Below are 25,062 nucleotides of genomic sequence, written 5' to 3'. Positions count from 1 at the left end.
AGGATTAGGATATATAAATGGTAAAGATTAATTTTAGTGAATTCACATATATTTAATTTGATGGCATTTGTGGCAATCCTTGTCAAAACAACTAAAAATAAGGAAGAAGAATGTCATATTCAAAAATTTTTTGTTGTTGTTATTGTTATTGTTATTATTATTATTATTCCAAATAAAAATTGTTTCTTATATAGAATTAATATTAAAAAAAATAATATAAATTCTTTTAATATAGGAGTAAATAATTAATGCACAACTATAGATAATTAATATATGCATTTATTCTGTTGGCTAATATAATGAATTAATACTTTGATATAATGCAAATTTTGTTAAGATGAAAACCTAAATAAAGAGAATATCAAAGACTATATGTGTATATATATATATATAAAGAATATCAAAGAATATACGCGCGTGTGTGTGTGTGTGTGTGTGTGTGTGTGTGTGTGTGTGTGGACAAAACTTAGGTACAATACCTTATATGTTGTTCCTTAAGTTCCTTCTTAAGATTTAATCATGTGGCTAATTAACTAAAAAATATAGTTTTTTTCCATGAGAAAAAATATATATGTCAGAACCTTAAGAGGGGAATCTAAGGAACAACACCTAAATATTGTACTTAAATCTTGCCCTATTTATAATATTGTCTAGCTAATTGGAGGTATGTGCAATATTTTATCATAAACTTATAGAATACATAATTTATTTGAGGGACAATAAAAAAATTATTATATAATTTTAGAATTCTAATCTAACATACCAATATTTTCATTGACATAGCTGCTAACATATAGGTAATACTATGAATTAAATATGAGGCAATTACAAAAAAAGTGTTGCGCTTCTATACAACAAATAAGAGGTGCATGTCTTAGAGCTGAAATTTAGGTAGCTAAAAAGCTTAGGTCAATTCAAGAGAGACATAGTTTGACTACAAACTTATAAGTTAGAGCTTTAGGCTACAACTTGCAATAGGGAGATGAAATGCATCCTTGTACTTAACTACACTAATCGAACTATGTGCATTAATGCACATGACAAACACATGTTATCTTCGTGAGTTGTAGCTTAAGGCTCCAACCAAGTTTCCAGTCAAACTTTGTTCATTCAAGAATGACACATGATATTTGTAATGCTTGTAGATTCCTTCCCTATGAAAAACAAAAAGGAATAAACTGCATTGGTACAACAACCGTCAACCAATTATCTTATAATGACATTTGTAGTTATATATAATGCAATGTTTGCATTTGAATTTTTTATCTAATGGATCTGCAATAGAATGGGTTTTGTAAATGAATTGCACTTTTATTAACAATAATAATATTAATGAAGAAATATATTAGAAGTAGTTTTTACCTTTAGGAGTTTGTTGAATGCCTTTTAATTTGTACACTATGTTCTTAGTGTATCTTTCTTCTTCTTTGTCATTGCTCTTTATTAAAATATTTAGACGTTCAAAGCTTTTTACTCAAGGCAAAGCTACATATACATTTAACATTTGGTTTGAAAAAAAAATCAAATTAATATCAACATTTAACAAAATAAGATGTGTATGTAATCTAAGCATTAAAATAGTATTAACATAAAGAGTAAAACTTAGGTACAGTACTTAGGTGCTATTCTTTAAGTTCCTTTTTTAAGATTCTGTCATGTGAATTTTTTCTCATAGAATGGAAGTGTATTTTTTAGTTAAAAAATCACATGGCTGAATCTTAAAAATGGAACTTAAGGAACTGCACCTAAAGTATTGTACCTAAATTTTATTCTATCATAAAATTAGCACATCAATCAGCTCAATATATTATAAACTACTTCTTGTACATAAAATTTTCTTTTTTTTTCTAGTTAGTATTTTAAATATTTTATTGCTCAAATCTTAAAAGACCTTCGAAGCTTCCACCTAATTTTAACCAAACCATCGAATAAAGATTCAACATAAGCATAACTAAAAAGAAAGCAAAACCACAATGATTTTTAACACTGAACTATTTTAGGATTATGTGTTTGCCCACGTACAGAAAGAGATATAGTGAAGGAAGAAGGAATGATCATGTGAGCAATTATTGAGTTAATAAGGGGGGGAAATCACATGGGACTCCTACCAGAAGTTAAAGATATATCTTTTTGTTAATAAAATTACCGTATTTCTTATAAAATAAAAATTAATATCACCATGCACCCTTTGTGTGATAATCATTCCACAAGTTTAAATATTTGTGAGAATGTAGAGTCAAGTGTTGGGTTCAAATATGCTAGAGGAAACTTTACACACATACACTTAGCTTATGTTAGAATAAAATTCTATCTCAGATTTAAAAAAAAATTAAGTTAAAGATATAATGAGGAAAATTAAAAACCATGTAAATGTCGGAAAATTCGTAGGTACTCCTGGTATATAGAGAAATGGTGCTTTCTTCTTTCACATTTATGGTAGATCTCACAATGAATTTAATGAGTAGTCCCCACCATAAATGTAAGAGTATGAAGCATCATTCTCTATGTTTCAGTACACCATTTATATCTCTTCTTACTAAATATATCTTATAAAACCACCCGAGGCCAAATAATTAAACCCACTGGGACCAAAAAAAAAAAACAAAAAAAAAACAAAGAAGATTAACACATAATACTTAAAAAAAAATAAAAATAAAAAAATAAAAAAATTGGGGATGGTGAGTGTGACTACACCGAAAAAAAATAGAAAATATATAAAGTTGGAAGAAATTTATTGACATAAAAATTGTAATGAATTTAGACTTCTAATCAATATAGGAGTTATAAGATAATAAGAACTATTAATAAAGATATATGTATCAGGAATAAAAATAACACTTAACGGATAAATAAATAAAATAATAAATAAAAAAGGGAATCCCTAAAAAGCTGATCACACAAATTCTAAAAAAGAAGTTTATATCAACAAAACTACTAATTACTCAAACAAATCCTAAAAAAGAAGTTCATATCAACAAAACTACTAAAAGTTCATATCAACAAAACTACTAATTACCCTTTTTTTGTGTTTATCCTAGTTTATCAAAAAAAAGTGTTCTAGGATTCGTATAATTGTAGTAGTATATATTGAAAACAGAAATAGTATATATTGAAAACATATTGAAGAAGTTATGAAAGAAAGGAGTAAGGGATTTGTGAGGGAGGAAATTGAGAGAATAGACGAGCAGCTTCAAAGGAATCTAAGCCTACGGAGCATGCAGAAGCAGAAACTTGACGATAAAGGCATGCAGAAGCAGCAGAACCTTGGCGATAAAGGCAAGCAGAAGCAGCAGGACCTTGGCGATAAAGGCATGCAGAAGCAGCAGAACCTTGAGGATAATGAAAAGAAGAAAGTGAGATTTACAGAAAAACAAGACTGGGAAATCGATCCCTCTAAGCTTATCATAAAACAAGTTATTGCTCCTGGTGCCTTTGGTACTGTTCATAGAGGCATCTATGATGGCCAAGACGTTGCTGGTAATTACAATTTCTATGCTTTCTTATCTCTATATGTGTTTACATAACTTTTTCGATTCAGATTCCTTGTTTTTATTTTTCTTAATTTTTGTAAATTCTTATTAGTTAAAGTCCTGGAAGAACAAAGAGCAAAAGGTGATATAGCTTCACTTAGGATTGCTTTTACACGGGAGGTTTCTATTTGGCCTAAGCTTGATCATCCTAATATTGCTAAGGTGCGTATAATGCTATGAATTTGCACTCTCTTTGATGTAGATAGATAAATTCTTTGCAAAAATTTATATTGTTTAGTTGATTTTCATGTGTGAACATGTAGATAGATATTAGAGTTTAATTTATGAATAGTGACATCAATCTTAGCCTAGCTAGTTGTATATAATTACTTGATACTTTTCTATATTTCCAAGTTCATTATTTGTGTTTCTCAAAAAAAAAAAAAAAAAAGTTCATTATTTGTATTATGAGAAAAGCCTTCCATAATCACCCTAATCAATACAGGTCAACTATTATATATGAATTCATTGACAACGTGGACTCCTTAAAATCAGCTCTTAATAATTATTTAAGAAAAAAAAAAACCTTCTTATTTATTGGGAGAAGCATGTGGTTGTTCTCTCCTTTATATTGAATGATTTTTCAGCCCATATACATACGTACACACACACACACATATATATATATATATAAAAGTTAAAAAAAAAAAAAAAAAAAAAAAAAAAAACATATATACTCTTTGTTTTTTTTATCAATGTTGATAAATATTGCTTTATTTTCATAATTAGACAAAGCTTAGTCTACAAAATTGGTTGTAACCTTAAACTACAATCTTACTCAATAAAATAAAAATTAATACATATTTTTAAAATCTAATCGTTAAATAGAATGTTATTTACACTCTTAATACACATGTCAAATTTTGTGTTAATCAAATAATATTTGTTATATGATCTATAAGTTTATATTTTATGCACAATTTTAAACTACAAAAACTTGCGATTTAAACAATTTATTGATGACATAGTTATTGATCTTTAATTTTCTAAAAATTTTGAAGTATAAAAGATATAAGAAGAAGATGTAATCAAATGGTGGATTTGTCAAAATTCACATTTAATAAAAAGATATTGAGTAAGGTTGTAGTCTAAGACTACAACCAATTTTGTAGCTAAACTTTGTCCATTACTTATTATCAAGCATGAACTTTATTGATTCGAGTAAACACTTGCATTGACAATGTAATCATGCTATGTACATTGTAATGTTTATATGCTCTTGCGCGTAAGTGCCTTCCATGGACAAAAGAGAGTATTGAGTCTTTTTCTCTAGCAAAATATATCACTACTATTATTTGCATGCCCTAACATTCTAGATCAATTTCTTTTTTTCTCAGTGCCTTGGAGCTACATTGGGCACATCAGGCTTAAAAATCCATACACATAACCAGCAAATTGACATGCAAAGTGATGCTGCTACTACTGCTAGTGTTATTACTGAGTATCTTCCTTGTGGTACTCTAAAATCTTACCTAAGAAAGAATCGGAAAAGGAAGTTGGCTTTCAAAACTGTAGTACGAATCGCGTTAGATCTTGCAAGAGGGTCAAACAAATTCCTTCCCACATCTATCCTTACTTTCATTCAATGTTCCAACTTGCATTTAACAACATTTTGGTTTCAATAAGTCTAGAGACAACTTTTCTCACAATTATTGACATGACCGGTTATGATTGGTGCATTAAAAAAAAAAAGATGTAATGATAGACCCAAGTGAAAGTAACTTTGTTCTAATCATAGCAGGTGATGTCAACAGTTGGGAAAAAATGTCCCTAGCATTACTCTTTTGGTTTAGGCTTTTCAAAATGTCCATGACTAATAGTTCATTGAAGTGGCACTTCAGCAGCTAAGTACTTTACCTTCTTCTTTTTTATAGGTTGAGTTACCTTCATTCTCGGAAGATTGTTCACAGAGACATAAAGACAGAAAACTTGCTTCTTGACAAAAATCACACTCTAAAGATAATTGACTTTGATGTTGCTTGTCTTGAGGCTTCAAATCCTAATGAGATGACTGCTAGAATAGGGACCCTTGGCTACATGGCTCCTGAGGTATATTGTTTGTTACTTTGGCAGTTCTGCTTTGCTTTTTTAGAATAGTCTTTACTAACACACAAGTTCACAAGTAGAAATTTCACTTAGGCAATTCTATAGAAGCTTTTTCTTCTTCTTTTTTTCTTACTTTTTCTTTTTTAACTTAGATATAGTACTTTAAATGCGTTACATTCTCTGATTGAAGTCAAACACTTTGTTGCAATGAATTTAATTCACATTATTTATGTTTTATTGATTAATGCAATAAGGTGTTTGAATTTGATTAAACAACCTAATATACTTTTGTACCTAAGTTTCACTTTTTTTTTTCTTTTTTTTGGGGCTAAGAAGTGATGCTATGGAAGCTGAATTAGACATAATTGCCCATACATTGTGTAAATTAATTGATATAAGAATTTAGATTATTAGTGGTTTGTTTTTCTTTATTTGATGTTCCACAATAATTCCTAAATCCAAGACATTCTTAGCCTAATTATGTCAATATAATATGCAGGTACTTGAAAGTAAACCATATGATAGAAAATGCGACGTGTACAGTTTTGGAATATGCTTGTGGGAGATATATTGTTGCGATATGGCACCATACCCTAATGTTATATTATCGGATCGATCTTCAACTGTTGTTTATCAGGTATATAATTCTCTTCTACCTATCTGTGACAGACATTATTGCACATCAAATCAAATAAAGTTTGACATATTTTGTGCTTACATATGCAGAATATAATACCTGAGATACCCAAATGTTGCCCAAGCTCTCTAGCAGAAATTATGAGGAAGTGTTGGGATGCGAACCCCGACAATAGACCAGAGATGGAAGAGGTAGTAATTATGTTAAAAGCCATTGACACTTCAAAGGGAAAAGGGATGAAAACTTTGTATGGACCACTGGGCTGTTTACTCTTCTGCAGATGAGGATCTTAAATTTGTATTTGTACGTATCAGCTCAAGAAGCAAGCACATATACAGACTACAAGACCTTCAATCAAACTTTGATTAAATTTTCTTTGTTATATTTGGTCAACGAGCTCAAACTTAGTTTCGAAGACATTACATACAAAAATGTTGCATGAGATGAATTACAATTTGCTTTTGACAAGGTCACATAACAATGAAGAACAGACACTCGGTATTTTTAATTGTTGATCAATTTTTGCATAAAGATGGCATCCGTGATCCCACATCAGAACTCCCCTTGACTACCCAGTGGCTACCAATTCCAGTCAGCAAGTGTTTGTCAAGAGTCAAATACATTCATTGCGACAAAGTTTTTTTTTTTTTTTTTAATTAGATAATTTGATAGCTACAACAATGAAGGAGCGAGGATTCATTCAAACCCTAATTATCCTGATAGAAGAAAGTAATCTGTCTCTAGGCTACAAATCTCTTGGCGTGGCAATCAAAAATATACCTAATGCTGCAAGCCAATCTAGTGGAACTAACGAGTATCAATCCATAAATCACACAACGATAGCTGTTATTGTTTCTGCCTTCAAGTGAAATCGATTTTAACTCTTAAACTACCTGCAGAACTCCAAAACAATAAAATAAAAAAGCAAAATGAAATGAAAAATTATTAACCATTTTCAAAAATCACTGAAGTTCCTCTATACATCCGGTGAAGCAATTTAAATGGGCTTTTAGCCCACAAAACTGGTCAGTACTTAATGACCAAGATGTACCTCAGTGACCCAGACGATTTGGCGTTTACACCTCTTCCAGTAATGATATTTGGGCCTACGTTTTCAAGCTGTACAAAACTAATTTGAAGAATCTCTACACAGCTGATTTACCATTGATACACTGACTAAATGAAAGGTCAGGAGCAAAGTACTTGCATTAGCCATGTGAGCTGTACATATATGACAAGTCCATTTCCCGAAAAAGTACTAAGTTGCATCTGCACCAAATTCAGTCAGAATCTGTCCGGTGGTCAATATTGGCTGGATCATCACCCTTAGGAAGAGGAGAAGATTCTGAGTCGCAGTTAACGTCACATGCTTTTTTAAACTCCAGCATGAGTATCTTCCGGATTTTTACTCTCAAACCAGAGGCCTCCTCAGGTTTGAACCACTTCCTACCAAACTGAGAACAAAAACATATAAACCAAGGAAAACATTTCATGAAATTAACAGTAAGGAACAAACAATTTTGGCAGTCATTTTCATGAAAACCAATACGTACCATTGCTAGATCTTTCCTTTTCAGCCTTTCAGGGGCCTCCTCAATGAAGCGCTCCATGAATAAAAGAACAAAGAGACCACAGTCAGAGTCATTCTTCTGTTGAGGAACCTGGTGGGAAATAAGAACAGAACACATAAGAAGAGGTAAGGTTCTATTAATTTAGAGATTAAGAGCCCAAGATAAACTGTCATTAATGAAACTCCATGTCAACAGTTTCGAATGAAAACATCGCAAAGATGAATGACCTTAGTGTTTAAAAAAGTGACAAACAGGAGAAAGAATCCCCTCATATTCTGATTCAGTATAGGGTTTATGATCCTCAAAATCAACCTTTCCCCTAGCAACAACTCCCATGCAAGTTTATTGATTCAAGATGCCAGCGCCAGATCCTCAATAAGAATCAATCAAAAAGGGGCCAGCTGGTTTATTGTTGACAATCGGAATCTGAGAATATTCAAGGAAACATTATTCCCCTGAATCTTGATCTGCCTACTTGCATTGATAGCAATTGATCAAGTCCAATGTTAGGGTTCAAAAGTGACTATTGACTAGCACTCTAATCAGTTCCCCCACCCCCTTCCTTTTTTCCATCAACTACTTGTATGGCCCCTAAGCCCCAACCATTTTGACAAAGTGGACATACAAAGGTCCCTAATCATCAAGCTTAAACCCTGCTGACAAATTTCACGTTCACACATATAACCTTCAAATCTGAGCAAAACTTATTAGTCAAATCCTAAATAATTGCATCACCTTTAAGGCTGTACTCATTGTGAAACAATGACCTTTTTAGTTAAGAACAGATTTTTTTTCTTTTTTGGTTATAATAAAAATAGGGTCTATTGCACATACTAAGGTTCCAAAACATCATATTCACATTCTACCAACCAAAATTATTTTTTATGATAAGTAATAAGTTTTATTGATATCAAAAATAGAACACCCTAGTACACATGGAGTGTACAAGGGGTCAACAATTCAAGTACAAAAATTAAAAGAATCAAGGAAATCAAGAAAATAATAGAATGATTGGTTTTGCATAGCAACCAACCAATCCAATAAAGTTCTAAAGAAAAATAGCTTGAGGTTTAGTGTTGATCTCTCATTATCTTCAAAACACCTACCATTTCTCTCCCCCCAAAGACACCACATTAAGCAATGGGGAACAATGAACCATATATGACCATTTCGATGACGATCAAACCTGCCTTGCCAACAAGCTAGAACCCCCACAACAGATTGCATAACCCAGATTTCATGGATATTGTCATTAGTGAAACAAACTCTATAGTAAAACAGAAGCTCTTCCAATTGTCTTGCAGAATTTCAAAACATTCCAATGGCACCTCTTCCCAAATTTGGAGGGTCGTAATTTTAAAACCCACCGACTGCGTTTGTAATTTACCAATGAAATAAAATAACTAACTTCTTCACTGAAGACCAACAAGCAGAATTTGAAGGCTTTGCTTTCTTTGTAAATAAATTAACTTCAATGCACGAACTTAGATGGCTGGACATAGATGCCACTCCTATTAAGCCATCCAGTGTTTATTTTATTTTCATTGTTTCCCCTCTTAACATATATTCTGACTTATTAGCTACACTAAATATGAAGCTAAAAAATATTCATTGGACCATTATAATGCTTCAACGTTGTTAATGCAACTACTGTCAAAAATTGTCTAGATTGAGAAAAGGAACCAGAAAAAGTATGTCTCACTCGATGTTTTAAGGTAAGCAGCTTCACATAGTAGAATGGAAAACATAAGAACTATGCTCAACCCCAATCTGTCACCATCAATTACCACTTGAGTAAAGGTGACCTTTGGTAGGTTTAAGCCACTTAGATGGTGAAACCCCTTTCCATGACACGAGGATTGGGATCAATTCCCACCTACACCAGGGAAGAGGGATTAAGTGATGGAAGGGGGTTACCTTCCATTGCATAGGCCATATGCCCAATTGACCTTGATGGTCCAAGAAATATTACAGGTAATTGAGGAAAAAAATTTACCGCTATTACTTTATCGTCAATTTTTTGAGGGAGATGTTCCCATATCCCGTCTGCAATTGGAAGATCTAAAGGAGCAACTTCTGGAGCCAAATAGGTCCATTCAGCTTTCATAAAGCTACAAAAAACAATTACACCATCCCTTAGGTTCAAAAATTACAATTAAGAAGGCACTGCAATTGAAAAACATGTTTCCCCTATCAATATTATCTGATATTGAATTTATTTTAGACGTAGGAAAAATGCATTTAAAAAATGGAACCATGAGTAAACAAATAATATTGTCATTACAATGGCATTTCAATGAATAGTTGGTTTGAGGAAATCTTTCTCATGTCAATATTATAAAAATAGCTTACACTGGTAAAAAAAAAATTCTACATGATAAAACTAATATAGTAAACAGACAAGTTGTTTTCACACAAAAAGGTTGCTTATTTAATTCATAAGCATGAGTTTGTTGCCCACTCCAACATCCAAGATCTCAAATAAAAGTTTGCTTGAAGGAGTCTCATGTGACATAAAATATAAAATAAAAATTCAAAATACACGATCCGAACTAAAAAAACTGAGTACTCCAAAGAACTCAAAATTATTCTTCTATTAGTCTATAAAATACTCAGCTAAAAGAAGAAAAAAAAATGAGAGAGAGAGATAGAGAGGGGGGGGGGGGGGGGGACTGTAACCAGATGAAAATACAGGACAAAATTTTATATATGTATACATATACACGTGTGTGTGTGTACACTTTGCTTACTATGTCATATTAGCTAATGTTGGGTAACTCTACCAAGAATGCATTTTGCAATTTTTTTTACTTGTTTACTAAATCTACTTTGCAGTAGATTCTAAAAATGTATTCTCTATATCTCATTCTTTTAAGCCAAAATGAGAATACCCAAATCTGAGGATTCTCATTGTACAATAAAAAAATTTATGGGACCCCACCACAATCATTTTTTTCTCCATTTCTTTCTCAGCTTCCTCTTTCCTCTACAACTTTCTTTTGTTTTGCTCCCATCCCTCACTGACCAGCTGATGCAATTTCGGGTTGGCAGTGGTCTTAGGGGGATTTTAGGTTGTAGTCAGTCACAGTGATGGTTTTGGGTTGTAACAATTCAGGAGTCTGGCGAGGTTGATGACAGCGATGCAGAGTTGGACTTCATGAATTTTTTGGTGGTGATTTTGGTGGGTGGTGAGGCTGATGGCACTGATGTGGAGGTAGATTTCATGAATTTTTTTATGGTGGTTTTCAGTGGCCAGCAAGGTTGATAAAAACAATGTGGTGGTAGATTTCAGGAATTTGTTGATAGTGGTTTTGGGTAGTAGAGGCGGTTTTGGGTGGTGATTAGGTCACAGTGCCAGTGATGATGATGGGCTGATGATCTTCTTCTTTTTTTTTTTTTTTTTACAATATGTCAAATTCATGGATTTCTGTGAAAAGTTGTTTGTGCATAGATCTGGAAATAGTAGAGAAATTATAGAAATTATGGAAAACTGTAGAGAAATTAAAGATAATAAAATTTTTTTTAGAGGACTTTATGGCCTACCAGTTACTTGGTATATGTTTTAATTTTTTTTTGGGTACAAAATTATCTGATTAAAAATAAACTAAATTTTTTTTATTTGTGCATATATTTTATTACAGTTGAATTATTTAGAAAATTATTAAGTGCATAATATGCTAATAATAAATTATTATTTAATGAGAAAAAAATTCCTTCTTCAGTGACATAGCCAAATGCAATTTTGTTCAGCATAATAACTTTTTAGTAAGAATTTCAACACAACACCAAATGCTATTTCTCAGCAAATGTATTTTGGCAAAACGTAGAATTCAAAATCTAAATGCAATAGGTATCCCAAAATATATCTAAATGCAATAGAGTTACCAAAGGCCTACCTTAAACAAGAATTATTACCTCGGTGATCTTCATTTATAAACTTTTCCACTTATAATCTCTGATTTAAAGATTCAATTATATCATGAAGGGACTTGCACATTGCCATTACTGTAACAGTGAACAACTTAAGAACAGATGATCACTTGCTTTCTTATAACAAGTCAAAAAAAGTTTTATTTGAATAGAGGAAACCTCATGCACACAGGATGCAAAGCACATGGGACCTTTCAAACAACGATCTCAAAACAATAATTTCAACTCTAATAGATTAGATATCTCCATACACTAAATGTACAATTATTTCTTTCCTTCCAAATGGTCCACATTAAGCAAAAGGGGTAGCATTTCAAATAAGAGAACTCCTATGTTTTCCAAAACAACTCTTCCACCCAAAGAGGACAACTATCACCAATTATGACATCACCCATTGGGCTCCAAAAAGAGAAAAGACAAGAGACCACAGACCTCTTGCCACTACAAAATGCATCAGTAAATGATACATAGTTTCACCACTAAACTTGCACATACAACACCAATCCACTGCACTATAGTTTTATGAATCTTAAATTAAAATGTGTTTAACAAACAATATATTGTTCTGACTAACATACAATCAAATTACTAAGTGAAGGCTAAAACTAATGGCAATAATGTTAACTAGTCGCTAACTCTTGCGATGCACGAGAATAACTACTAAATGAGTTTTAGGAGAAAAAAGCCATTATTTTTTACTTGGAGTAGTAAGCAAAAATGCATGAAATTAAAAAAATAATAATAATAATGAAATTGAAAGAGATGGCACAAAGTTTTATTAGTTAGGCAGAAGGAATCAATGTTTTTTATTTATTACTTTTTTGTGGGAAGGAATAAAAGATAGAATGTTGCGTCTCTAGTTTAGTTTATGTTATGCATGTAGGTATATATAAGATATGTTGTAATATATATGCCAAAAGGTGCCTATCAAAAGGTTATAACCCTTCAAATTTGATATACCAAAAAGGAGTCTATGGAAATGTTATAACCCTTCATATTGGATATACCAAAAGGTGCCTATTGACCGAAAAAGTGTCTATTGAATGAAAAGGTACCTATTGACTGAAAATATGTCTATTGAATAAAAATGTGCCTATTAACTAAAAATGTGCTTATTGAATAAAAATGTGTTTATTGACCAAAAAGGTGCCTATTGAAAAATGAAAAAGCACAACTATTCGGTGGTCAACAAAAAGTCAAACGTTTCGTCTTTAAATTATATATAAATAAACTAAAAAATAATGACATTAACCATATGACAAAAGATGCACCTAATTAGACAAAGTTACACATAGTACACTGGATATCAGACATAAGATATCCGTAATTGGTCAGCTAAGTCTTTATTTGTCTCACCTTTTGATGTTCTCAAAAATTGATCTGCTTGAGTGAAGTCTTAATGAATCCAAATGAAGAATAATTGGTCCTGTGTTATCTTCCTTGTCTGGGATACATATAATCACCAAGCTCCAATGAAGACTGAATACATCAACAACATAAATAAGTCAAAAAATGTGCAGTGGTTTTAGCCAAACAAGAAATGGGGTGAGTAGCAAAAAGCATAGCACATTATTGTATTTCTCTCATTCGCATGTTATGTGGAAAATAACATTAGTAGATGTAGTGAAAAGAGACATGTCAATTATGGAGCTAACTAAGCGTATGACTTTGGGAAGAGACTGGTTTGTGGAGGGTCCATACCCGACCCAAATTTTTAAGACTAAATGTTTCGTTGTTGTACATGCTACATGGAAAGTAGCCACCAATATTTGTTTTATGTGCTATGCACCCAACATCCTAATGGACCCACTGCACTAGTGCCCCCAATCAGGCACTCTTCACCAATTCTTTTTTGCCTTTTCCTTTCTTCTAAACCTTGCTCTATTCCTTAAGCTCCAACACCATCCTACTTGTTCCTAAATCATTCTGGTAAACCATTTTATTTTTTTATAATGTAGGGAACCTTTCTAAAGAAGAGCCCTTTGGACTTGCCTCTAGCCAGGAAAACCTACCCACAACTAACCCCACCTGTCAGATTCTGTCGCTGTGTAATCCAGGGGCATTCACCCCTGACAGGCTAAGCTGATATACCATTTTAAGATGATAAAAGACAATTTCCCGTTTGTAATACACTCCATTCTTGAGCATTACATCTCATATTTAGTTCAGTTCCAATTTATTTTGGTATTCATCCAGGTTCCTAAGTCAGGCATATCAGACCAGCCTCGTTTCAGTTAAACAACGCAGACTTCATCTAAGCCCAGGCATTTTTACAGCATGGTACCAACTATATAGTCTATATTGATCAGCAAGCAACAATGAAAGGGGATGATTGTTGGACAGGAAACTCAATTAAATATTATGCAGAGCCTCATGTTGACATTCCCAACATAAGAAGGTGAGAGTAGTTTGCTTGCATGATCATGGAATGTACCAGTTTTCAATAAGCAGAAATAATAATAGTGCCAGGAGTGAGATCTTAGCTCAAACTTTTTTGATAAGTAAGTTTTATCCCCAAGGGGAGAGGGAAGGGGAGATATAACGGCTCAAATGTCTCTATTGTATAATTTTTACCTTCTTTTTTTTTTTTTTTTAATAAGAAAAAATTTTAGTAAGAGAATAAAAAGAAAGGGAACGATTAAGTAGACAGGGTGGCTACAGACCACAAGCTGTACCATTCTGGTCATGGTAACAATAACTTAGGAATTGCAATAATCAAAAGGATGCTTGCTGGAACCAAAGAATTTCCAGTCAATCTCATTTGTGAATGGCAAATGATCTTTCTAAAAAAAGACTGAACACCAAATAAATATGTCAAGGCATTAAATGTTACTCTGACCATTTTTACCATCTTACACATATGGAACTCCAAATGAATTAAAAAAGACTTAACTCTTCATGTATCGGAATAAGTACATATGCCTTCTGAAATATATTGACACCCTTCCACCACCTTCTGAACTTGACAAAATAAGTATCCTTATCACTTCCCTACATATTACAAGGGAATACAAGTTAGAGATAAATTGGGCCAAAACAAAAAAACACAACACAATATCAAATGCAAATATCAAAACTTATCTAGATACATCATTACTGTTTTTTTTTTTTTATAGGTAACATGCATCGGTAATGTTGTTCCCACATGAACTGATAAATGCACTATGTATAATTTTTTTTGATAAGAAAACGCACTATGTATAATCACCACCCCCACCCCCCCCCCCACCAAAAAAAAAAGAGAGAGAGAACTGGTGTCCATATGTCCCCATATGCAGCTGAGTTTGCAGTTTCAAAACTTACAAAGCCACTATCAAAATGAACTATTCATAATCAAATCAAAAACAAATCAAACCGTGCCAATAAGTAGCTTAACAAGTAACAACCAAGATCAGCATTTGCAACCCCCAACTGTAAAAATGACTACAGCATTAGCAGCTGGAAACATTGACTTAAGGAAAATTAAGAAACCAAGAGAAACAACTACCTTGTATGATACAGCCTCTTTAAGCTTGTTGTAAAAATATGTGTTGAAAAAATGATAATCACACATTGCTCTATTTGTAGGAGATGCTTGTAGCTGAATATATCTAGCAAAACGAACCAGCAAGTGATTAAAATATAAAATATAGAAAATTAAAAGAAAATTTTATATGTGTGTGTGTGTGTGTGTGTGTGTGTGTGTATCTAATTGAGGGAAAAAACAAGAGAATAACAAGAAGAAGAAGGCATGTTAGACAGTGCAACTGAAGAGGACTCTTGCAGGTTAAACTTGAGAATTAGCAAGGGCAACGTAAATATTGTGGTTCCACTTAGTTAATACTTAATACATGTGTATGCCTGGGTGTGCATGTGTGCAAATATATATGCCTCCAGATTACTAAGCCAAAGGCATTATCATTATCAAATCCTTTGCATGGTCTATCCTATTTACCAAAAATTGTGTCTTGTGTTCGTGTTTTTTGTTTTGTGTTTCTCACAATAATAGAAGAACTAGAATCCAGGTTTTAGAAGCTACAACAACCTTACTCAAAACTGTAATAAAGATAAGGTAAACTGAATCTCCAATACACCCAAAAGTGTTCACACATTAACACACTAGACAAAGCTTAGTCTTCCAACTCTATCACTCACAAAAACAAAAACAAAAACCCAGAAAAAAAAGGCGCAAAGGAGACTATATCGCCACTCTATTTATAGAAACTATCATACACAACTACTTTTCCCATCAATGTGGGAAAACTCTCTTAATAGGAACTAGTGCATATTTTTATTATTATTTTGACCGATGTAGAATTCCAAAACTAATTGAGTTCATGGACTAGGCTTAATAAATCTCCACCTCCAGTCCAACATTGGATTTCAAAACCAACAGAAAGGCCTCTAAACTTATCCCAATGGACTGAACTTAACGTCTATTAGATTCTAAACTAGCCAAATAACCATGCTATGTATTGCTTAAATTACCCCCCCAAAAAAATGTATTTTATTTAGTATATTAAAAAATGTATATATAATATTATTGAAATTTTTTTTAAAAGCAAAAAACAAATTTTCATTAGTTGATGAAATTACACCATGTCAAAATTAAAACTCAACATCAGTGGACCAACAGAATTCAACTAAGATCATTCCAAAGCATCATTTAGAAAACTGAGGACCCATTCGCATTTTTGTCCTTTTTTTTAAATTATCAACCATGCAAAAAGAAGATCAAAAAGAAAATGATTATAAAAATAAAAAATAAAAAGGAAAAGATGCATAAGAGACACTGCAGAAAACATTGAGTACCTTCAGGCAAACAATATCTAAAAAACTGAGATACAAATTATAAACAAATGTCAAAGATCAAGTTCATTAAATGGAAATCGCTATAAAAGAAGATAAACAAAGTAAAAGTTCCCATTCAACCATCCAAGACTTGCTGGAAGAACAATAGCACAACTTGAAGTATGAAGCTGGAACAGTGCAATACAAGGTATGAAACCGACAGATAGGGCAACACTACTGCCATAGGTATTATTCATGTATATTTCCAATTATTGCAACAATCTAAATACACAAACCGGATGTAAAAATTCATAATAGTTGATGTCAAATAGCCTTCAGGAGCAAGGCAGTTTATGTCCACGTAACAAATTTCAATAGATTCTGGATCATCCCTGGCCAACAAAACATGATGAAGTATATAATGCACAAATTCTAAATAAACAGAAGTAAAAGGAAAAAACAATCTGCATCATTTATAAGGAAAGTTATCGGTGTACCTCGAGGGGTAGGTGATCTTTGCATCTTTCATGCTGAAAAGAGGGGAAACAAGTTACATTTGACCTCATTAAGTATTAGCTAAAGTTAATGCAGCTAAAGTAACAACCAATATTGGAAGTCTTATTTACCATTCAGCAAGTTTGTCCACTCGCTCTGTAATCTCTAGACTCTCAGATTCATCCTCATCTATTAGACTTTGAGATTCATCCTCATCTATGAGAACAACGGTTTGCTCCTGAATCAATAATTTTGCCATTAATTTATCAGTAAAAGAAGACATAGGACCGAAAACGTTGAAAAAAATATAAATCATATAGTACATTGTATATGAGGATTCTTTATACATACATATATTAGTTTTGTTTAAGGCCAAAGAAACAAAAACGGCTGTTCTGTTCCCATTCTTTTAAAGCCCTTTTCAATTTTCAAGAAAAGGATATATGAAAGCAACATCATGAACCATGACAATAGTTTCAAGGTTGATGACAAAACGGATAAACATAAAATGCAAAAATAACAAAGGTGTACCTTCTTATGCCTCGAACCATTTGGATGGACTTGAAAAGTATCCTTTCTATCAGAAAAGGAGAAGTATCAAAATTGAATACAAAATACAACAAACTCATTTTTTTCAAGCCATTCATGATGCACACAAAATAAGACTAGTAAGAATTATGATACTCAGAGAGCAAAAAGAGTTTAGAAATATGTTCTTGTTAGAATAATGGTTATATGATAAATTCATCATTTTCTATCAACGTTAACTTTTGAAACAATTGGTAATTTATCTTAGTATCAAAATAGGTGGTCTTAAGTTTTTTAAATTTGTCTCCACTATACCTCACATTTAAAAATTTCACGTGTTGGGTCCACTTTTTTTTTTCTTTTTTTGGATAGGCTCAACTTTTTGGGGTTAGCTTTGGCTAGGAAAGTTATGGATCAATATGCGTGGTTTTCATAAGTTTCTAGCCACATGTCTAGTCAAATTTTCTAAATTAGATGCCATAGTCCTGTTGAAATAGGAACCAGTCTAAAAGACTAGAAACAGCAAAAGTATTTTTTTTTATAAGTAAGAAGAGAATATTATTAAAAAAAAAAAAAAAAGCAAGAAAAAACAAGGAGTTCACGGTAGTGAACTAAGGAAAAAGAAACAAAAAGACAAAAGCAGCTCCTAATCTATTCTAATAGACGAAAGAAAATCCATAAGGGTAGAACAATCTAAGAAACTCCAACAACGAGCCTAATCAAAGCGGGTCCGATGGCAAAGCTCTAATAACTGAACCACAGTTTTCTCCTCATCCTCAAAAGACCGCTGATTTCGTTCGGTCCAAATAGTCCACAATAAACATCCTGGAACCAAATTCCAAATATCAGACCTATGCTTCCCAAGCCAATTATACCAACAAAATAATAAGTCCACCACTGAACCTGGCATGACCGAATCGATCCCAAACAGCCGAAGCATATACATCCACAAAGAATGAGCTATCGGACAAAAAAGTAACAAGTGATCCACAGATTCCGCATTACAACAGCACATACAACAACGATTCACCAAAGGGCGACCACGAAACATAAGGTTGTCCAAGGTAAGAATCTGACCATGAACTGCTGTCCATGTGAAAAAAGCCACCCTTTTAGGAACCTTCGCTTTCCAAATTCCTTTCCAAGGGAAAGTGGAAGGAGCTGCATTTCGAACCTTATGATAAAAGGACCGAGTATCAAACTTCCCACTGCCATTAAGGTCCCAACAAAGTCTATCACACCCTCCATCCCTAGGAATTCGGGTTGGAGTGAAATGAAGAAAGGAGTAGGAAGCCGCCACCTCCCAATCATTGAAGGCCCTATGAAAACTTAAACTCCACACTCTATCATTATCACCCAATGGAGAGCTTAATACCTTAGAAATACAAGCCTCCTTATTAGCTGAACACAAAAATAACTGAGAATAAAGAATTTTGAGAGGAACATCACCTACTCTCTTTCCTTCTCTCTCTCTCTCTCTCCTTTATTTCTAGTTCTTCTTCTTCAATTCACCATTACCGTTCACAGATATTGTTTAAAGACCCTAACTGCCAAGTTTCAGTCTCTTACAGCCTGTTTTAAATTTAAACCAAACCCTCTTTCTTGCACCCTCATAAACCCTAAAAAACTAGTTCTACACACTTTTTCCATTGAATTCACTCCTTAAACCCCTAACTCAACATCTTATTTTGTTGCAGCCAGAAAATTATTTTAAAGCTCAAACCCCTTTTGCCTTAAAAGTTCTTTGGATCCTATCAATCTAAAACCCCAAAACCCTTTATCTTCATCATGAATCCTAAAATCATATTCCTAAACTTATCTATCTAATTTATTTCCTACGTGCAGCTCCTGGCCCCTCCACTTAAGAATCCAAGGGTGACCTCTGGATGTCGTCATGATGCTTTGTACAAAGGTTGCCGGAGTCTAGGTTTATTGATGGATTTAGTCTGTGAAGGTCCTTCAAACTCAACCAATATCAACATGTTGTGACCAATAAGGCTTATTATTCCTGAGTGTAGGTTTTGTGATTTATGCCATCATAGGTCAATTCAGTCAAGTAAAAGGATATTCAAAGACTTCAAAGGCCTTGTTGGCAGGAACTGTGATTTGAAACTTAAAAAATTATAATAAACAAACACTCAATCTAAAACAAAAGAATGGTAGTTGTGATTGGTATGACCACCAGGAAAAAATAGACAATTCTTTTCTCTCTTTTTTTTTTTTTTGGGGGGGGGGGGTGGTGGTGGTGGGGGGGCGCTGGTTTTGGACAAAAAATATCTCTTAGACCATCCACTCCCAGATAATTCCTCTTGCCCCTACCCTTTCCAACCACAAAACTGCCAATAGGAATGGCCAGTACACAAGCAGTGGCACTACATTGACTTTACAAGGAAAAGAAAAAAGAAAGAACAAGGAGAAAACCGGTGAAAGACAAAAATAAAATGAAATACAGCTGACAACGAGATATTAAGGATACATGTACATTAATTATCCATTAAAATATTGTCAAGTTATATTGACTAAAGCTTTTCCATGAAAAATTCTTTCCAAGCAATTTTGGGGGTATTTCCAATATTTGAGTAGACTTTAGATGTCCTATTCTCTTTATTGGAATTTCCTCCATGTAGCCATCATAATAAAATTGCAGCGATCCCATGTACACGGCCCTAGTTTTGGGGAACCACATAAATCTGGGTCTTTGTGTGTGCATCAATCTTTTCTGCCCTTTCTTTTCTGTTGTTTGCATCCCATAGATATGGGCTATATTTCATGTTTCCTATTAAAGCTTATGCTAATAACCACAAGAAAAGTTAATAGAATTTCAATACTATCTTCTATGGCCAATTTTACACCACCTTGACAAACTCATAAACTGAATAACTAAATATATATGCCATCGTTTCAATACTCCAATCTACTAATCCTACACTGCCATACCACTCTTACCTAGTCATCCCTATGTATATAATGAAATTAGTACCTATATCTCAAAACCAGATACAATGGGAACACACATATGGTGTGTGAGTTCAGTTACATCCATAACCTTTAAACTCAATGGCAGCCACACAACCTTCAATCTGCAAAAAACTCCATGAGCTCTTGTACTAGTAAAAAGGTGGAAATTAATCAAATTTAGAGAGAGAGAGAGAGAGAGAGAGAGAGAGAAACCCAGCAAAAGGGAAACATGCTTACTTCTTGGTGAAGCTGCTGGACCAATGTTCTCCATTCTGGTGAAGAGAATAAGTAGGAGAAGCTCTACGTTTCTTATTAGCATTCAAGAGAGCATGTTTTGAAAGTTTGCTGTGACGTTGAGAAGACCATTGTTTTGATGATGATCGACCTCTATGTCTTCTACTTTGTGATAACTCTTCCTTACTTGTCATTTTCCAGCGGTCACAACGACTCAAAACTGATAACTCTTCCTTAAATGCTTCAGTTTCCCCACAATTTATCTGCTTTAAAAATTAAAAATAGTTGAAAGGTAATTATATTGTTCACTTAGAGGGCTATTCTTCAGATCAAAACTCTCTCTTTTCATACTTTACAGGATCAGAATGTTTCTCTTAAACTTCTTCCCTGCCCTAATTTATTAGATATGAGCATTGTGATTTGAAAGATTGATTGTATTGCTCCCCGAGTACACCCCAGGTATACACAGGTGTTTCCTTTTTTATCAATAAACTTTCATTACTTATCAAAAAAAAAAAAAAAATAGTAAGGCACCGTACATTTTCTTCCATCTTTTGACATAAACGAGAAGCAAATGTGGACCCTGAATTGGCTTGAGATGATGTGGACTCTTCCCTAAAGCCATTAGAAACACCTACAGACAACATTAGATCTGTTAACCACATGTCTTCAAAACAAATATCTTGAATTAGAGAACTGCAGCCTGTTTTAGCACATTGTTCATACTTGAAGTATGAGATATCCTAAGTGTAAAATTAACCATTAGCACAATTAAAAACTTCTAAAAAAAAAAGTAACAGGACTTTTTTTTTAGTTTTGATAAAACTAACAGCTGAACCCTTGACATCCATCACATGTCATGCCTCCATTGCCATCCCCATTGTTCATATATACACACTATAAAATCTACTGTTCCATAACGGCTTGAGCATTAGATAATATTCATCGACCAACCCCGCTTGTGTCTATGCTTAGTGACATATATTTTACCTACCGAATGCTCTATTTTTGGTAATCAAGAAAGGTACATGATGAGAGCAGAGCAGGTAGAACCTCACCAACACTCCTTGAGCTCCTTGATTGTGTGGGCTTCTCACATCCATCACCTTCCTGCTTAAACACAAAACACAAGTAATCACTGACAGACAGTTCAAAACTTCAAATCACTCACTAACTAAAATGACAGCACACAAAACAATCAATTTCATTTTTTTTTTTTTTTTTAGATTGTAAAGAACATCACTTTTTGTGTGGACTAATTTGCACACTCTAGTGTGCAGTTAGTGCCTTTTTCCCCCAATAAAAAAGTTAACGCTCTATAAGACGAGTTAGTGGTGGTTTTACTTACTAAAAAGCAAGTCTTTTTAGAAAGATTCTTACTTTATTATTAATAAAAAAAAAAAAATTGAAGTGAATTTAATTTTGCTATGTTGTTGCAATTCCTAATTGAGTTTGAGAGAAAAACAAAAAATTGAGAGAAATAGTAAATTTTATTGAGGGAGGGGGCATACATAGGAATAGGAGGAGTTGAGTTTTTGGGGTCGAGCGAGTTTCCTGCGCTCTCTCTCGTCCTCGAATCGCTTGAGAGTGAGGCGTAACTTCTCCCCTTTGTCTGGCATTCTGGGACCCATGGTCTCGCAAGTCCGCCGCTTTCTCTCTATATGCTCTTCCAGCATCCGATCGCTCCATTTCTCTAAGTCTTCGTGCCGCTCGTCGCCACTGCTCATTGTGGCGGTGGTGGTGGACGACTTCACGATCAGCTCCGGCGGTGCGTCGTCGTCGTCGTCGGTTTGGCTAGAATTGGGTAGAAGCTTTTCCCAATCAAGGTCTAGAGGTTTTTTCTTTGCTCTGTCTTCTTCCATGCATGGAAATGCTCTGACAGACACTCTTCTCTCTCTCTCTCTCTCTCTCTCTCTCTCTCTCTAAATTTCTTGAAATTCGATTTTAAGAGCTTTCTGTCTCTCAGTGTTTAAGGCTCAGTTTGGGAATATGAGAGACGCAGCTTTTTATAATTTTGGGGTGTTATGAGAGAAATAAGCTGCAAAATTAGGGGCGAGAATGGCACTCTCAAAAAAGCTACAAATACGAGTGTTTTTGGGGGCGTAAAATGCTCCGCTATAAGTGTCTATGGAGTGTGAAATATAAAAGTCTCGATTCAAGTTTTTTAGAGAGTTTCACCCATAATATTAAGATTAGACTATAATAGAATTTGTATCTTGTATAAAAAATAAATAAATAAAGCATAGTTTATAATTTCCATAAGGGTTTACATAGTTCATTGTGGTTTGCCCAAAACCCTCATCGCACCTCATCTTAAATTGATTGATCACCGTGTCATTTGGTGCGGTCTATAATTATGCAGTTCAGTTCGTGCTAGTTTGGGGCCTTTTGTTCCCATTTTGAGCTAGTTTGGGTCAAGTCCAAAAAATATCTCTTTTTTTTTTTTTTTTAGGTAATTAGACTTAACCTAGATGTGGTTAGACCGGTTTTGATTAAGCCACCTATGTTTTAAAAGTTGTCACTTAATCCACCTATGATACCCTCCGTCAAGTTTTTGTAACTCACTTTAACTTTTCACAGTTAAAAAATAAGGATAGATATGTCTTTTTGTTGTCCTTTTATGTCTCTCTCCTCCCAAAAAATAAAAAACTTCGGAAAAAAAAACACATAAATAAAGATCAAAACATTAGGTTTTGTAAAAATCAACAACAAACATGGTTTAAAAAAAACCATGGAGCTTCTCAAATCCTAAATCTAAATCATAGCCACTCAACACCACAAATTCCATAACCATCACAACCACCATTTGATCCTCTACTACCCACAAGCAACCAATTCTAAACCCAAATCCACTAAAACAACAAAACCCCAAAATAGGAGAGAGAGTGAATGAAAAAGGAGACAAAGTGACACATAGGGGGAGAGAGAGAGAGAGAGAGAAAGACAAAAAGGAGTTGGGGTGGCACTGTCGCAGGAGGTGGGGTGGGAATCTAGGAGATCGTCTTTAAAGGAGACTCACAAAGCCATGTAGATTTTGAGTTGAAGGACCAAAAAGAGTCACACCACCATTTATGTCTAGATTTTTTTTCTTTACTGCAGCCAACAACCGATCTTGGATCACCACACTCCAACAATGAATCCCTCTTCCCCTTGATTGTGATCTAGCTCTCTGCATAATGAAATACATCAACTGGTTCCTCAAGTCCTTGGAATTTAAACACTTTTACTTGTCTTGTATATAGATCAAATCGGAAAATTCTGGTTTTGAGTCTTTTGAGTTTGTGGGACTTGAGCTTGGATATTTGTTAGGAATCTTTGGTCTATAAGTTATTTTTCTCTCTATCTTGGATTTTTAGTTTTTTATGTTGGAGGATTGAATCATTTGGTATTTTTTTTATTTATTTTAGTAACTGTGGGTTTGGATGTGTGTGGGTGTGTTGGTGTTTGTATTTTGAGAATATTGGGATTGAAGAAGAAGAAGAAGAAGATGATGATCAATGACAACAAGGAGAAAAAGGAACGGGGATAATTCAGCATAGGAATTGAAAATAACATGATTGATTGTAATGTGTATCGAATTTTATGTTAATAAATCCTAGGAAAATTGTGCAAGAAAGTTTTTCTTGAGAGGTTTTTGATCCTTTTATTTTATGTTTTTGTGTTAAAATATATTTTTCTAACACCAGGGAAGAGGTGGGCAACATCTCTCCAACAGAAACCACCTCAAGTAGGTTAGGTGACAATTTTTAAACCACAGGCGGCTTAGTCAAAATCAGTCCAACCACAAGTGGATTAAGTCAAATTACCCTTTTTTTCTTTGTTTTGGACTGATTTAAAGTAGCCCATTAGTTTTTTAATTGTGAAAAGGTTTTTAGTTATGAAAGTTTTTAGCAATTTTATTTTTTTAATTACTGAAAAGTACATATTAAATATATAAAATATAACTTATATAGTATTAGGTACGTTAGGGGTGCAGTTTTTTGAGTCACATTGCAATTGCTCTTGCAAGTGCGGTTTTTGCACCTCCACCATAACAAGTGGTGTAATGATTGCATTTGACGATCAATTTAAGCGTGGTCGTGCAGTTGAAGCGATTTTTTGTACACCCCTACCCTAAATTATATAAAATCCATCAATGTTTCTATAAAAATAAAAAACAAAATTGAGCAATGTCTCCCTTAACTATTGTAGACACCGCATTTTGTACCCGTTAATAAATTTTGGCCCCTACCCCCAATGATGAGCTTGACATATGTCAACTAAGGGTAATTATAGAGTTCACAATAGTTTGGAAGTAATTACAACTCAAAAATGCTTAAATCGCTTTGAAATTGATACTAAAAAATGATATTTGCACACTGTT

General features: G+C 33.6%; 2 protein-coding genes across 3 annotated transcripts; one reads left to right on the top strand and one right to left on the bottom strand.

Annotated features, from left to right (window-relative positions):
* Positions 1-3,079: 3,079 nt before the first annotated feature.
* Positions 3,080-6,497, top strand: LOC112006933 (serine/threonine-protein kinase 54). The gene is made up of 6 exons (XM_024039255.2): positions 3,080-3,477; positions 3,583-3,692; positions 4,868-5,073; positions 5,405-5,579; positions 6,076-6,213; positions 6,303-6,497. The coding sequence occupies exons 1-6, from the start codon at positions 3,132-3,134 to the stop codon at positions 6,495-6,497; spliced, it is 1,170 nt and encodes a 389-aa protein (XP_023895023.1). The 5' UTR covers positions 3,080-3,131.
* Positions 6,498-7,143: 646 nt separating this feature from the next.
* Positions 7,144-22,750, bottom strand: LOC112006930 (ubiquitin-like-specific protease 1D). 2 transcript variants are annotated; one of them, XM_024039252.2, is made up of 14 exons: positions 22,211-22,750; positions 21,758-21,809; positions 21,239-21,333; positions 20,703-20,965; positions 17,511-17,556; positions 17,111-17,217; positions 16,982-17,014; positions 16,781-16,876; positions 15,202-15,304; positions 14,608-14,705; positions 13,071-13,193; positions 9,781-9,895; positions 7,767-7,874; positions 7,144-7,667 (listed from the first exon to the last, which is right to left on the bottom strand). In XM_024039252.2, exons 1-14 carry the CDS (start codon positions 22,559-22,561, stop codon positions 7,494-7,496), a joined length of 1,764 nt encoding a protein of 587 aa, XP_023895020.1. In that variant the 5' UTR covers positions 22,562-22,750; the 3' UTR covers positions 7,144-7,493. The 2 variants fall into 2 exon arrangements, with proteins under 2 accessions (XP_023895020.1, XP_023895021.1); XM_024039253.2 differs by having other exon boundaries at positions 20,703-20,962; positions 22,211-22,747.
* Positions 22,751-25,062: the final 2,312 nt, after the last annotated feature.

The sequence above is a fragment of the Quercus suber genome, unplaced genomic scaffold (genome assembly GCF_002906115.3).
Source record: "Quercus suber isolate HL8 unplaced genomic scaffold, Cork oak 2.0 scaffold_316, whole genome shotgun sequence".
In the NCBI taxonomy this organism is placed as follows: domain Eukaryota; kingdom Viridiplantae; phylum Streptophyta; class Magnoliopsida; order Fagales; family Fagaceae; genus Quercus; species Quercus suber.
This window is presented reverse-complemented; position numbering and strand designations above follow the sequence as displayed.